This window comes from Castanea sativa, chromosome 11 (assembly GCF_040712315.1).
Source record: "Castanea sativa cultivar Marrone di Chiusa Pesio chromosome 11, ASM4071231v1".
Lineage (NCBI taxonomy): Eukaryota > Viridiplantae > Streptophyta > Magnoliopsida > Fagales > Fagaceae > Castanea > Castanea sativa.
The window spans coordinates 20,283,579-20,300,374 of record NC_134023.1 but is presented as its reverse complement, the minus strand read 5'-3'; the positions used below and the strand labels follow the sequence as shown (position 1 = coordinate 20,300,374).

Below are 16,796 nucleotides of genomic sequence, written 5' to 3'. Positions count from 1 at the left end.
GCAAGGCGTAACGTACAAACATCAATAATGGACGAAGCCATAAAAGATATTCAATGCCTAAGACAGCTAAGGAATATCATACGGGCACCAATGGATGATTAGCCGTTGGTAGACAATAAAAGCCAGCCATTAATACCAACGACTCCATATCTCATAAATGCAGATTTTTCATTCAGACAATGAATACAAGGGCTATAAAACCCACACAAACCAAAGGAAGGATGTAGACAATTCTCACCCCAAAAACTATTCTCAAGTTGAATTCTTTTGCGATATGCTCCAATTGAATTTCATTCTAACTTAATCATCAGAGGCCCTTTGGCATACACCACACTGGTGTATTTCTTTTTCTCTATTTCATATCTTATTGCAGGTTCGTCTCTGGAAAAATCCAATGCCTTCGTCCATTTGTATTGACAAAGAGCAGGGACGGAACTAGGATTTGAATCTAGGGTGGGGGCCAAAGCTTAAATTTTTTTTTTTTTTTTTTTATGAAAATAAAAACTAACACCTATTTTATATTCAATAAAATACTACATATAAAATAAATATTTCTTAAACACTTGATATTATAAAAATGTTGACAAAGTATAACATACAAAATAAGTGTTTTTCAAACATTTCAACACATTTATCAAAATGGAACTCGACGCTCTTTTAAGTCTCGAAAGTCATCTATGATTGATTCTGTACCAAATTTTGTAGGAATCTCCTTCTCAATGTACAAAATCATAGAGTCCATTAGAAAATCATCTTCCATCTTGTTGCAAAGCCTATTCTTGATAATATTCATGGCTGAAAATGCTCGCTCTGTAGTTGCAGTAGAAACTGGAAGAGTAAGCACAAGTGTAATCAATCTATAAATATATGGGTAAAATAATGATTTTTGGGTTTTTACCAACCATTGGCACAACTCAGAAATACTTGATAGCTTCTTGAAGTCCGGATGCTGAACTACATTGTGCTCATAATGATCAACGTCTGTCTTTAAAAGTGTCATTTCTTGATTTGTGAAGTCTTTTGGATAAAACTTGCTTACTAACAACAAAATGTCTATACTTCTAAAGGACTCATGTGCCTCTTTAGGATCAAGAGCTGAACTAAGATTAAGCAATTCCATTGCATGCTTACTAAACCGATGATTTAATTCTTGTAATATAGAATCTATTGCAACATAAAAAATATCTACCTGATAATGATGCTCAATTGTGAAGTCATCTTGTTGATAACGAGTTGGACCTCCTCTCTCAACATAACGAGCATTCATATCAAGGACATCTATGTCACGTGCCCCACAAAATGGTTTCACGATGGTAAGTAAATTATCCCACTCTTCATCTCTGAATTTTTGAATAAGTGCTTTAGTGGATGAAACAAAATTCATCGCATTTAAAATGTTTTGAGATTGACACTGCAAAGCTTGACAAAGTGCATCAGTGATCTTCATAATTTCTTTCATGAGATGCAAAATGAACACAAATTCAAAAGAAATCATAGCATGATAACATGTGTATGCTGCTTCACGTTGGGAAGTAGTATTTCCTTCCTTGATGATCTTAAGTAAAATTTCACATGTTGGACTAAATATATTTACCAAGCTAGAAATCGATCTCAAGTGAGAACCCTAACGAGTATCTCCAGCCCGTTGAAATGTGCTAATCTGATTAAGTCCTCTTCCAGTTTCAAGCTCACCAATTTCAACAAAATATGCAATTTGATTAGCATAAGCTTTTTTTAGTTGCTTTGTACGCTTGCATGAAGCACCGACAACATTGACTATAGATGATAATCTATTGAAAAAACTTTGAACAAGAATAACTTCTTTTGATGCTGCCACTAATGCTAATTGCAAGCGATGTGCAAAACAATGAATATAGTAAGCATATGGACAATCATTCGAAACCAAAGCTTTTAATCCATTCCACTCACCTTGCATATTGCTTGCACTATCATATCCTTGCCCTCGAATATCTTGAATATCCAGATTATGATGTGACAAGATAGAATATATTTCATCTTTTAAGGTTAATGCCGTAGTATCGGGGACATGAACTACCCCAAAAAAACGTTCTCGAACAAAACCATCTTTGTCTACAAATCTTATAACAATAGCCATTTGCTCCTTCATTGACTCATCACGAGCTTCATCAACAATTAGGCAAAACTTTGCATCACCAATTTCTTCATGAATTGCCTTCTTCATCTTGTTTGAAAATACATGTAAGATTTCCTTTTGGATTTTTGGTGATTTGTAAGAGGCATTTTTGGGAGCTTTCTCTATCGCTTCTACAACATATTCATTATATGATACCACCAAATCCAATATTTCAAGAAAATTCCCACGATTAATTGAATCAGAACTTTCATCTCATCCTCTAAAAGCAAGTCCTTGAAATGCAACCACTTTGACAACATCAATTGAGGCCTTTAACCGCAATCGATTGCTTGCAATTTGATCCGAATTGAAATTTTCAAGCACCTTTTGTATGTGTTGAGACTGGTTCATCAAATCTGTCATGGCTTGCTCAGAAGCTCTATGAAAAGAGTTAGGTTCTTTCCCTATATGATTCAAAAAGGAACAATTATTTCCATCATAAACTTTCTTCCAATTCCGAAATCCATCCTTAGTGAATACATGACTCCCAAAATTCCCAGTTGGTTTGTCAAAGAGAAAGCATGGTAGACAAAAAGTAGCATCTTTACTAGGTGAATATTCAAGCCATGTACTAAATTCCTTAATTGCAAACCATGAATGTTTAAATTTAAGATAGTGACTTCCAAATTTAGTTTTCTTGTAGTCATCTAGTTTAGGTTGGTATGGACCAAGCTTAATGTAAGCTTGTCAAATTTCATCCCGTTCATTAGCATCATATTCCCATATTTGCTTACGCATTCCAAGATCATGCACAAAACCTGTACTTTCGTCAATAATGACATTTGGAACTTCTGTTTGAAGATTTTCAGAAACTGGGACTTCAATGCTAGGGGTTGACAATCTTACATCATCAGCTATGACTTCAAAATTATTTAGATTTTTTCTTTTGAAAACATTTAATATTGTAGTGGACTTACTCATGATCTACAAATTAAAAAAAAAAAAAGTTTCATTATCTCCATATTTTGTAGTTCTATACACCAACTAAAAAAAAGGAACTTCTCAACCAAAAAAAAAAAAAAAAAAAATCTAAAACCAAAATAATCACAAACAGACAAGCGCAAGTCTATATATATATTACTAATATTAGCCACATCACACAAAGTGACATAGTTAAAGTTCACAAATTCATATATATATATATATATATATATATATATATATATATATCACAAATATTAGCCCTATCACATAAAGAGACAAAGACAGGTTTTTTGATAAAACCAAAACAATACCAAAGACTTGGTCAATTAGTCTCACAAAAAAAATCATTTAGGACTTAGCAAAGATTAGTCTTCACTCTTCACAGTTAACAATACTCACAAAAGACAAAATAGTGACTACCAAAAGACAACTGTCACAAATTCATTACCAAATATTCAGTAGGATGTCGCTGACCTGGTCCCACTTTATTTCTTTAATTCATTAGAGATAAAACCAAGCAACCGGTCCACACAATCACAAAAAGCCACAGCCACACAATCAATTACATAGTATACAAAGACACAAACACAAACAATTCTTGACACAACCCACCAGTCCATAAAAAGCACAGTTCATATAAAAAAAACATAGAGCCGCAGAGGGCTAACAGAGGAGAGAATATAGCAAAGACAAAAAAAACAAAAATATGAACTTGAGAGAAGAGAGAAATTTCTTAGATTTATCGTGTGTGACTGTGATCAAAGATTTGAGGAGGAGCAGCAGCAGACTAGCAGTCAGGATGTGATCTCGGACAAACAACAGCAGCAGGCAGCAGCAACAGCCAGCAGAGGAGGCGTTGATGCTTGATGAGGTTGAGTGGAGGAAGAGTGAGATTAGGGTAAAATTTTGAGAGTTGTAATTTATGTTTTCAGACTTCAGTCCATATTTATTTTTTAATTTGTCGGTGATTTTTTCAGATTTATTCATATACCAGTTTTTTTTTTTTTTTTTTTTTTAACTGAGGGGTGGGGGGGGCAATTAGGATGAAAGTTTAATATACTAGGCTTTTTTCTTTTTTTTTGGGGGTACTAGCTTTTTTTTTTTTTGGGGGGGGGGGGGGGGGGGGCTTTTGTTCCTCGGGGAGAATCAATATCCCTCTCTCTCTCTAGTCTTTTCTCTTTGAACTTGTCAATCCCTTTTCACTGATTCTTCTTTATCTATTTATAGCCAAATTTAGTGGAATGGTCATTGTGCGTCCCGAAATTGGGCTCGTGGACCTCGCAAGGATTTGGGCTCACAATCTATTTATATAGTGGGCTTTTGGATTTCCTTCAAATGGTAGTGTTATGTCCGGCAGGCCCGTATACTAGGCTTCCTTCCCCTACTTCTCACTGTCTCTCCCTTCTCTTCCTCGGGGGGAACTGACACCGCTCTCAGTCTCTAGTCTTTTCTCTCTTCTCTCTCTCTAGTCTTTTCTTTTTGAACTTGCCAACCCCTTTTCACTGATTCTTCTTCGTCTATTTATAGCCAAATTTAGTGGAATGGTCATGATTATTCTCCTGATGGGTGACTAGTATACGGGCCTGCCGGGCATAACACCACCCTTTGTAGGAAATCCAGAAGCCCACTATACAAATAAATTGTGAGTCCAAATCCCTGCGAGGCCCATAAGCCCAATTTTGGGACGCACAATGACCATTCCACTAAATTTAGCTATAAATAGACAAAAAAGAATCAGTGAAAAGGGGTTGGCAAGTTCAAAGAGAAAAGACTAGAGAGAGAGGGATATCGATTCTCCCCGAGGAACAAAGGGGAGAGATAGTGAGAACCAAGAGAAGGAGGACCAGTACACGGAGCTGCCGAGCACAACATTACCCGTGGTAGGAAATTCAAAAGCCTACTATACAAATAGATTGTGAGCCCAAATCCCTGCGAGGCCCACGAGCCCAATTTTGGGACGCACAATGACCATTCCACTAACAAGGAGTTTAACAAACGATTTTCTGCATCATCAGTTATAAAGCCAGATAAGAACAACACCGAAAGCTATAAAGCTAGAGAAAAACAGCATCAAAAGGTTCGTCTTTGGGAAAAATGTCTTTGTCCATCTATATTGACAAGGAGTTCAACTAACGATTTTTTGCATCATCATTGACAAATCCATGAAGTAATAAAGACGGCTCTTTCCCTACAAAAGAAAAATCATCCCTTTCGATTGAGCACTGTCAATTCAGAATGAGATGATTTTATATTCTGATAAACCAAAAAACCACATAAATGCAACTTATATGAACAACCATATCATTACTATACACTCACGCACATCTGTCATAGTGTTTAAATGCGAGATCCCCTCACACACACAGATTATAAGTTTAACTATAATTGTGTTTTTAATACTTTCAAAAGAACATGAACCATTTTGAAATATAGGATAGAGGTTAATTTTAAGCATATAACTAGAATTACTTTCTCTTTTAACAACTTCAGTACTATCATTCAAAAGCCAATTACTAAAGGAAAGTAGCGGCTGTGGAAGGAAGATACAACACTTTTTTAAAAGCATCAATATAAATATGAGATGTTACTTTTGTTATGAATCCAAATCTTGTTTGACAACTGATAATTTGCATTCTAGAGCTTATGTAGAACAATGTGGGCACCATATTCTGGTTGAATAATCATAGTTGGGAGCGGAGAATGAGCATAAGATGGGGACAGCTCAAAGGAGAAGCATGGTAGAATCATTGATAGAGTCATTTTCGCTTCTATCATAGAAAAATGTTATCCAATGCATATCCGAGGGCCCCATCCAAATGTGAAAAATGAAAGTTGACCCCTTGTTGCTTTCAAAACTCCTTCTGCAAATATCTGGATTGAAGTCATTTGCATCATCACCCCAAAGCTCATGGTCATGATGGACAAGGATTACCGGTGTGCAGACATCAATTCCAGCTGGTAAAAACAAATTTCCGAGTTTTGTTTCCACATGAACAGTACGAGAAATATTAATTATTGGCGGATATAGTCTTAGAACCTCATACAAAATCATGGTCACCTGTTGCATGGCACATTGTGATATATAGAGTAAAAATGCATTAGAAAGTGATATGCATATTATACTCAATTAATAAATCTTTGATAGAAGTAAATGCCCTTGAAAAAATGCTGACTTCAAAAAAGTTTAAAAAATAAAAATTTCAACCTTGTCAACGATAGAATGTATTTGAATAACTCATTTCCGGACGTTGTATAATAATTAGTAAGTTATCCGTGTAATACACGGATAATGTTGTAGTAAATTATGTAAAACGGTTTTGGATAATGTTGTATATGTATTACAACATAATAATTATAAAACTTTATTAATAATGAATTTATCATAAAAAGCATAAATTATAAATTACACACACATATCTACTATAATTATTCAATTGAAGTAATGAGAAATATTTATAATAAAAAAAACAACTATGGATGAATATTATAAAATAAATGTTAATAGAGAATGTATTTTTATCTTTCTCCTTAATTCTAAAAACAAATATACATTCCAAACACCCACAGTCAATCACATTATTTACAAAACCCACAAATCCACAACATCTGACTTTAACATCAAAATTGCAATTGCCGTTGTCGCTTAATATAAAATGCAAACCCCCCTTCCTTGATTTTATCCAACTCATATAGGTTAGGATTAGATGAGACAGAATGTTAGAGCTTGGTAGGTTTCGTCGAAATATTAAAGGTAAGTGACATCAATTTTGATATTTATGTATTTGACATGAGGTGGCATGAAGGACTATTAATATATATATATATAAAGGGGTAGAAATGCAAGAGGTAAAAATGGTGAATTAAAATGCAAAGAGTTTTGTGTGTATGTGTGAGGGATAAAAAATCTTGAAATATTGAGCCAAATGATACAAAGAATATTTATTTTTTAATTAGAAAAGTCTTGAAACATTAAACCAAATGAAACTAAAAGTCAATATTTAATTTGTTTTTATTTCTGATATGACACTTGAGAATATTTCAATAATCTTTACATAGAATGCATCATTTGGTAGAACCTCATGCTTTCTCATATGAGACCTTTATATATATAATCAAGATATATTCCTGTAAGAAAGATATGATGTAAGGACTGCATGGTATAAATCCTTTAGGAAATAATCTATTTCTTCTAGAAAGAAATTCAAAGTAAATAAATCAAAAGTACTCACAACTTTTAGGTGATTTAACCCATCAAATTCTGGTTTGTTTTTTCCAAAGACTTGCAGGACCTCTTCTCTTGCACGCGCTTGCCAACTTGGATACCTACCCAGAATTATCATCGTCCAAACAAGCAAAGCTGCAGTTGGCTCTTGCCCCGCAAAATAAAATGTCTCACATTCATCAATTATATCTTGGAGATTCATTCCAACGTTCTCGTTGTTCCCATGTTCTTGAATTTCTTTAATGTTGGACTCAAGAAGTACACCTAGTAAGTCATCAGCTCTAGCTTCACTTGCTTTTATTGCCTTCTCTCTTTTGTTGATAATGCCTTTAAGTGAAGCTCGTATTTCTTTGTCAATTTTTTTCATCCTCTTATTTATTTTAGTTGGCAGAAACCTACATGTGAAGCATTAATGAGACAAGAATAAAGTGAATTACACCCCTCACTAAAAAGAAGGGGGTTGGGGGGGAGTGAATTACATCAATAAGAATTGAATCTTCTCTTCTCAGGCTATGGAGAAGAGCATGAATATATAATGATTTAACATATTTATTTTGGGTAGAAGAACCTTATTACATATATTATTAAATTAGAGTAGCTTTTTTATTTGTTTCTTTTGATAAATGAACACAAGTCTATAAGAAAATTTTGATTATTAATTATTAGCAGATATGAAATGTTTTGGTTTCCTCCAACCCGGAATGTAAATAAACTGCAGAGTTTTCATTGCAAGCTCAGCTTGTTCTTTTTGGAGTTCAGAAATACTTCTCCCTTCTTCATAGCTACTCCCAAAGGCTGTCCGAGAAATCACATCACTTGTCAAAGTTTGGAGATAAAGCCATACATCTAACTCAATTGATCCCTCTTTAGACACCAAACTTTCCCATTTGCGAATCATGTCATTGCAACACTGATAAAATGCAGTTGACATATTCTACAGCAAACAACATGAAAAAATTTCAAGTATTGTACTTAGTAGGCACATCTACTTACATAAACTATATGAAAAAAAATACAGCAAGCATATAAAATACCCAGATATAAGAACATTTCAAGTATATTTTAGTAAAAGCTATGGCCAAATGTCAATGTGAACTGTGGTTTGTACTTAGTAGGCACATGTTTTCACGCGCACACACATAATCTTGGTGTTATATGTAACTAATTGAAGCATATATATGCCATATTTGCAAATATTTCTGCTTTACGTTTGTTGGATCCACACCTGGAAAAAGATGTAATTAAATTCGAGAAAATATTTTAATAAATTTTTGAGAAAAGATAAATATTCATGACCTACAATATATTCACCACCATTTTAATCATTAGTTTCACTTCAAACACCATTGTGATTAAACGAACAGCAAACAAATGCCAAGAATAAAGTAACCTTCAACTTCTCATGATGGAATGCTGGATTAATAATCTTTCTGTGTGTTGTCCATTTCTCACCCTCATGCCATGAAAGTCCGTTTCCTAGCAACTTGATATATGGATTTGCACTTGGCTTTCGGAAGTCACATATCTTGGAGAAGATTTCTTTTGATTGTTCAGGGTTCATAATGTTCACTAGGGGTTTGGGGCCCATCCATGTAAAAGAATTTTTACCTGCATACATACATACATACATACATACATATATATATATATATATATATATATATATATATATATTTTGTTACTGTAGGACAAGTTGAGAGAACATATGAACTATGGTTGTTGACATAAGCAGATAGATAAACTCACGAAGATATCAATTAACACAAACACATCACTGGAATTACATCAGTTCATTGGGATTTCATAATTTTTAAGTGTAATTACATTAGTTTAAAATATTTAAGACTTTTATGTATACTGTTTGTCTCTAAAAGGTTTAACAGCAATTTTTAGTTTCTGAAATTTGAAGTGATTATTTTTAGTCCAATAAATAATGTGACCAAACTAAAAAATTGGTACATCATTGCTTCATTCAATATATTAAGGACTAAAATAAATCAATTTAAGTTTGGGAGAACAAAAATCAATCGATTTTAGTTTGTTAGGGACTAAAAACCACGGTCATATCAAACTTTAGTGACTAAATTGTTCATAGCCTAAAGTTCAGAAACCAAAACATTGTATTTTCCCATAAATATATAAATCTTAATACAAGGATAGTTAGAAAAGTTATCACTTCAACAGTATCAATAGTAAGAAGGAATGTAATTGATCATCATTTGAAGAAAGATTGGTTTCTATCAAGAAAAAGTCAAGTTGCACTTGATATTCTCTGATTACCTCTAGGGACGTAAAGTAGGTTTTACAATATTCTTGTATAGAGAATTAGAGATTCACGGGAAAAAGAGAAAATAGTAGAAAAGAATACCAGGAAAATTAAAAAGAAATCCATTATTTCGTAGTGGTGTTGCCACGATAGGTATAGGATGGCATCAAGCTACTTGAATTATTCGAATTTATCCATCACACGCATAATTCATGATAAACCTCATCTAATGATGGGTAGGGGTGGCAAAATTTGACATGACTCACGAACCCGACACGACACGACATGACACGAAATTAGCAGGTTATGAGTTGAAGCTTAACGGGTTCGTGTCATATTCGGGTTGACACGGCTAACCCGTTTAATAAACGGGTTGGGTTAATGTTGAACACATAGAACCTGTTTGACCCGTTTAATTAAATGACATTTTACCAATATACCCTTCAAACTCTAGGTATATAAACGTATTAGTTGTTGTGATTTATTTTCTTTGACATATTGTGATTGATTATTTATGATATTAGGATATGCTTTAGTTTTGAATGATTATTTTTGATGTAGTTACTCGTTAGTTTTGAATTTTATATTAAAAATATTTATTTGTTTGGTTTTCATTAATTTTTATTTTTTATTTTGATAAAATCTGATAAACAGGTCGACACGACTGACCTGTTCAATAAATGAGTCGTGTTAGGGTTGAGGAATCTTGACCCATTTAATAAACATGTCGGGTTAGTGTTGACCTATACAGTCGAATACTCATGACTTGACACGACACGAACCCGACTCGCAAACACGAATTATCACCCCTAAATTGATGGGTTCATTAAGGCCCACCAAATATGGACGCTAGTCAGTAGGATTAAAAACCATTATTTAGTTTCTAAAAAAAAAAAACCGTTATTTACTTGTAGAAAAAAAAATGACAAAATTTAAGTACTATAGTATATTAGGTTTTCCAATTAGATTTAGACAAATAGCTGGATTGCATTAACTTTTGTTGGGAAAGATATACTACTTATGCTGTACTGGCTAATGAAGACAAATATTTAAATTTAATTAGTGAATCTAATATATTACACTTAAAAAACTATATATAAGTTTTTTCTCTCAGAGAATAAAAACTTCATGCACTGTGTTTAAATGAAAATAAAAATAAACAAATAAAAATTTCATCAAGCAAAACCATGAACATACCATAATTGGTCACAACTTGATGGATCAAGGGTAAGACACGTGGTGCAATGTCATGGGTGAAGTTGATGGGTTTAGACTTGGCTTGACTACTCATCTTAGACCACTCCTTCAAGTCTCCAAACAAAAGCCGGTAGGAGTTGCCGCTCAAACCTTGCTCTCTCAGGCACCTCTCCAGCTTCTTTTGCCTTAGCCACACCCAATTCACCACTCTCCATGCCCATGTTATTAGTACCACAATTGAAACTAAGGAAACTGCAATTCTAAGCAATGATATTTCCATGTTTTGAGATAATAGAGTGAGTGTGAATCAATTTAATTAGAGGGGATGCCTTTTATAGTTCTTGTTTTTCGAGAAAATCTCTCTCTACCTCTAATTTTTCAATTTGATTGATCAACTACAAAATTCCAAGTTTATTATATATATATTAATAAACTTTATTTGATAATTATGATAACTATTAATATAAATTTATTATATTACATTGATATATGAAATATTAAACATGAAATTTGATAATTCATAGTTTTTAATGAGTATTTATTATAATTGCGTTTTTATAGATATTTATTTTAAATATTACTATTAATAGATATTTACCATAATAATTAATAGGAATTTATTGTAATACTTATTAATATAAGATTATGGCATCTATTACTACTAGCCTCATCACAAGGCTTTTTTTTTTTTTTTTTAGTATTATAGTTTTTCCTTCATTCATCTCTTTCAATGTCATAAATTTCATTCTCTTGTGTCTAAATTTTCACTTTGATTGATCTACTTCAAAATTCCAAGTTCATTGTATATTGATTAATAGACATTATTTGATAATTATGATAGTTATTAAATCAATTTATTTTGATTATATTTGTATATATGATATATTAAACTTGACATTTGATAATTCATAATTATTTAATGATTATTCATTGTAATTGTGTTTTTATAGATATTTATTTTAATAATTAATAGATACTTATCATAATTCATAATAATTAATAGGTATTTAGTATAATATGGACAAAACTTAGGTACAGTACCTTAGGTACTGTTCCTTAGGTTCCCCTCTTAAGATTCAGTCACGAGTCTATTTAATTAAAAAATACACTGTCATCCCATGAGAAAAAATCTACAAGCAGAATTTGAAAAAGAGAACCTAAGAAATAGCATCTAAGTACTGTACCTAATTCTTGCCCTTATAATAGTTATTAATATTATTATAGCAACTATTAATACAAGCTATTTTGCTTTGCCAATTTACTTCGATGTTCTTCTCCAAAAGAAAAAAAAAGGGGGGGGGGGATTTTACCTCAATGTTTTAAAGGAATTAACTAAGCTCGAACCCAAAAAAAAAAAAAGGTAAATTGCAAATTGCAGCCCAAAATTTTGGGGGCGATTGGATTTTACACACTAAGATTTCAAATTTTGGATTTTATCTCCTAACGTTTGGAGATGTTTAGATTTTACATTCAGACGTAGTGGCGTTTGCACTACAACAAATGTATTTTTAGCAATGAAAATTAGTGAGAAAATATTTTTCGTCGCTAAAGATACAGATTTAGCGATGAAAAATGAATTTTTTCACTAATAATGAAAAAAAAAAATTATAACATTTAGCAACGAAAAATAAATTTATTTTCTATGGTGATCTGAAAAATGGGTGCCATCATGGGAAACTTTGGTGCGAACTTAAGTAATCTATAGCGACAAAATATTTCATTGCTAAAAGTTGAAATTTTTTGTAACGAAATATTTCGTCACTGTTGGTATTGCTGTGGATAGTATTAGCAACAAAAATCCTTTCGTCGCTATAAGGAAGAAGTAGCGACGGAAAATAATCGTCGTTGAAAATAATCTTGGTTTTTGATTTCATTGTTTTAGCAATGAAATCACAATTCACCACTAAAAGTATGCTCTAGTGATGAAATATTAATTTTTTCACTAAAAATCATAACAAAATTTGGGCTGTTTAGTGACGAAATTGACCTTCGTCGCTAAAAACTTAAAAACCTGATACCTTTTGCCACGACAAAGTAGGCATTGGCGACGGAAAAGGTTTGCCGCTAAAGACTTGTGTATATTACTTCACTTACCCCCTTTTATTTTATAACTTCTCCCTTTTATTTCAGCTCCCAAAAGCCCTTTTATTTCAGCTCCCACCGATTCCGATTTGAACCACCAACGCCGAACCATCACCGTTAAAACCAGCAATACCTAAAGTCGATACCTAAAGTCAACCATTTGCAACGATTCACGACGATTCTTGATGATTCAGACCATTCGCGACAATTCCTGAAGTCGTCACCGCTGTCTACTTCGAAACTCCCACCTCCAATGACCCTTCGCCGTAGCCTCCCTTCGCCAATTCAGCTCATACATTTTGGGTTTTTTATTTTGCTTTTCTTTTTTATTTTCTTTTTTGGGTTTCTTTTTTTCAATTCCAAAAGGGGAGCGAGTTTGGCCATTGACAAGCCGAATTTCTACAATCAGAACCTACCTGGATTTTCTTTTTCAGTTGTAAAGGTAAGAGTGCTTCTTTTTTCTTTGGCAATCAGAACCTACAATGTGTCGCTTTTTGGTGTGGGTGTTCTTATACCTTTTGGGGCTTTAAGCTTAATTTTGGGTTTATTCATTGTTAGACCATAGCAAAAGAAGGAGATTATTTTAGTTTGTGAAGATCTTTGACTGAATGTCTTATTAGAGAATCCCTTGAGAGTATTTGTCTGATCGGCAAAGTAATTTCATACCTATGCTCATATTTGATTCTTTTTGTTATGCTTTGTTATGGGGTGGATGAAGAGTTTTCAAATTCAAAACCACCAAAAGAGTTTTAGTATCTTCATTATATTCCTCTTTGCTCACAGAAGTGCAACTCATACAGGCTTTTCTCAAAACAAGAAAAAGCCCCACCAAAAAGGCTTCCAAAATTATCTTGTTACATAAACATCATGCAACAATGTAAGCACTACATTTTTTTTTTTTTTTTTGTTAAAGATAACTTTCCCCTCATCACTTTTCTGATTGTAGTAAGCACTACCTGTATTACATGTGTATGCTATGAGATTGTGTAGTAATTTATGAAAGGATCATTTCAAGACTGACGTACTTATCAATTTAACATTTCTTTTGCAAGCTAAATACACATTGTTTGTAATAACTTTGGATTTTTTCTGAAAGTTGTAAGCTTAGCTTGAGCAAAGTAAGTAAATTTTAATTAAAAACCTTATAAAACTCTATACTTATGGTGTTGGAAATTGGATTTGTGGTGGTATGTTGTGTTGGAGAAAGTGGGCTACTTGCATAGTGTTATAAGGTGGTTTAAATACATATTTGGAGTGTTTTTCATTTCTTGCAAATGTGAATGGACCTTGTTAATTAGATGTGATGAATATTACTTTATTCGATTTTAATACTTGTTAGCATTGTACTAGTGATGTTTGTGATTGGTTTTGTAGCGGGTTGTTGTTTTGGATCGAGCAGGTGACTTGCATGGTGTTATAAGGTGGTTTAAATTCATATTGGGAGTATTTTTCATTTTTGCAAATGTGAATGGACCTTGTTGATTAGATGTGATGAATAGTACTTCAATTGATTGCAATGCTTGTAAACACTCTATACTTGTGATGTTTGTGATTGGTTTTGTGGTGGGTTGTTGTATTGGAGCAAGCGAATGGTTTGCATGGTGTTATCAGATGGTTTCAATTCATATTAGGAGTGTTTTTATTTTCTTGCAAATGTGAATGGACCTTGTTGATTAGATGTGATGAATAGTACTTTAATTAATTTCAATACTTGTAAACACTCTATACTTGTGATGTTTGTGATTGGGTTTGTGGTGGGTTGTTGTGTTGGAGCAAGCAGGTGGCTTGCATGATGTTATAAGATGATTTAAATTCATATTAGGAGTGTTTTTAATTTCTTGCAAATGTGAATGGACCTTGTTGATTAGATGTGATGAATAGTACTTTAATTGATTTCAATACTTGTTGAAAGATTGGATTTGTGTTAAAACACAAGAGCTTGTTTAGACCCCAAATTAAAAATTACAGCTCGATTGATTTTACTCTAACTTATCTAAGTGTGGAAACAAGAGTAAATGCAAGCGAACAAACAATAAAACTACTCTAAAGCCATATTCAAAAATCACAGCAGTAAAATGAAAGCTAAAAGAGTATGGAAGAGAGATGCAAACACAAGATAACACGCCGATGTGTTATCGAAGAGGAAACCGAAGAACTCGGCGAAAAACCTCACCGCCGCCCTCCAAGCAATAAATCGATCCACTAGACAATAAGTTGGGATACACGAATAGCAAAAGACCCTCCAAGCCTAGTCTACCCAATGCACCTAAGCCCTTCAAGCTCCTACTCCAACAAGACTTCTCGGAACCGTGTCTTGTCTAGCTTTCTAGATCTCGTAATGCGCCCGATTGCGCCCGATTGCATCTGCCAAAGCTTGGCTTCTTCCAATGCTTCCTAGAAGCACCAAAACTCACTAGACACTCAGTATGGATGTGGTAAGTGTTTGGGCTATCAACCTCTCAAGAATATAGAAATGGAGAGGCAGGAGTAGAGGAAAACCACAATGGATTGGTGGGTAGAATTGTGGGTATGACAATCTCACATTCTCAAACGTTGAGGCTAGGGTTTTCTCTTCTGAAAAGCTCTCTACTCAATATGTGGATAATGATGGTACATATTGTGTGTATGCGGATGTAGTGTAGCTGATAGGACAAAATAGCAAAACAGACTGTTTCGCGGGTATCTTGCGGGAAGGCCTTACCCGCGAGACACTCGCGAAAACCAGTTGTCACCATCTGTCATGACTTTTCGCATTTCAGTCATGTGTAGGGCACATGCATCACTTCGCGGGATGCTTAGTCGCGAGCTACCTGTGAGAAATCTTCTGTCTTCAAATGCTTGAGTCTTCACACTCTCTCTCTCTATCACACAACCCTTACAATAAAATCCCACATAAAGTACAGGATATAAAAGATTGAACAAAATTACAATCAAATTTGGCACGAAATTAAAGCCAACAAAAAATAGTTGTAAATCACAACTTTACACTTGTAAACATTTTATACTTGTGACGTTTGTGATTGGTTTTGTGGTAGGTTGTTGTGTTGGAGCAAGTGGGTGGCTTGCATGATATTATAAGATGGTTTAAATTCATATTGGGAGTGTTTGTAATTTTTTGCAAATGTGAATGGACCTTGTTGATTAGATGTGATAAATAATACTTTAATTGATTTCAATACTTCCAAGCATTGTACTTGTAATGTTTGTGATTAGTTTTGTGATGGATTGTTGTGTTGGAGTAAGTGGGTGGCTTGCATGGTGTTATAAGGTGGTTTAAATTCATATTAGGAGTGTTCTTAGTTTCTTGCAAATGTGAATGAAACTTGTTGATTAGATGTGATAAATAGTAGTTTAATAGATTTCAATACTTGTAAACACTCTTTACTTGTGATGTTTGTGATTAGTTTTGTGGTGGGTTAATGTTGTGTTGGAGTAAGCAGGTGGCTTGCATGGTGTTATAAGGTGGTTTAGATTCATATTGGGAGTGTCTTTAATTTCTTGCAAATGTGACTGGACCTTGTTGATTGGATGTGATAAATAGTACTTTAATTGATTTCAATACTTGTAAACGCTCTATACTTGTGATGTTTGTGATTGGTTTTGTGATGGGTTGTTGTGCATTCAGGAATGAGATAGAACTTTATCTAAGTAGCTTATAAACTTAGATGTTAGAATACATTATGCATAAGTTGTCCTTATTTTACTAAAATAGCATTCACTTTGCAATTGTAGTCAAACATGGATAAAAGTTGGATGACAATGGGTAAGACACCTGATGGCAAATTAAGTCATCCATATATTGACGGGGTCAATGCATTTATTAATTTTGCAAGAGTGGTTGTGGACTTGAGTGATAATATTTTGTGCTCATGTATTCACTGTGTGAATTTATATCGATAATATCATCTGTGCGTATCCATATGTTTCATAGTGGGATTATGCAATCTTAC

At 33.5% G+C, this 16,796-nt stretch overlaps 2 protein-coding genes and 1 pseudogene across 2 annotated transcripts; all 3 read right to left on the bottom strand.

Annotated features, from left to right (window-relative positions):
- Positions 1–634: 634 nt before the first annotated feature.
- On the bottom strand, positions 635–1,447 carry LOC142616200 (uncharacterized). Its single transcript, XM_075789084.1, has 2 exons — positions 925–1,447; positions 635–828 (listed from the first exon to the last, which is right to left on the bottom strand). Exons 1-2 carry the CDS (start codon positions 1,445–1,447, stop codon positions 635–637), a joined length of 717 nt encoding a protein of 238 aa, XP_075645199.1.
- A 177-nt stretch (positions 1,448–1,624) lies between these two features.
- LOC142616199 (uncharacterized) lies at positions 1,625–2,203 on the bottom strand. The gene has a single exon (XM_075789083.1). It carries the CDS (start codon positions 2,201–2,203, stop codon positions 1,625–1,627), a length of 579 nt encoding a protein of 192 aa, XP_075645198.1.
- Positions 2,204–5,713: 3,510 nt separating this feature from the next.
- On the bottom strand, positions 5,714–11,044 carry LOC142614653 (cytochrome P450 CYP72A219-like; annotated as a pseudogene).
- Between the last annotated feature and the right edge of the window lie 5,752 nt (positions 11,045–16,796).

Coding starts and splice junctions, on each gene's coding strand:
- LOC142616199 (XM_075789083.1), bottom strand. CDS start 2,203: ATGAAGAAGGCAATTCATGAAGAAATTGGTGATGCAAAGTTTTGCCTA.
- LOC142616200 (XM_075789084.1), bottom strand. CDS start 1,447: ATGAAGATCACTGATGCACTTTGTCAAGCTTTGCAGTGTCAATCTCAA. Junction 829..924: donor GGACTTCAAGAAGCTATCAA/GTATTTCTGAGT, acceptor TTACTCTTCCAG/TTTCTACTGCAACTACAGAG.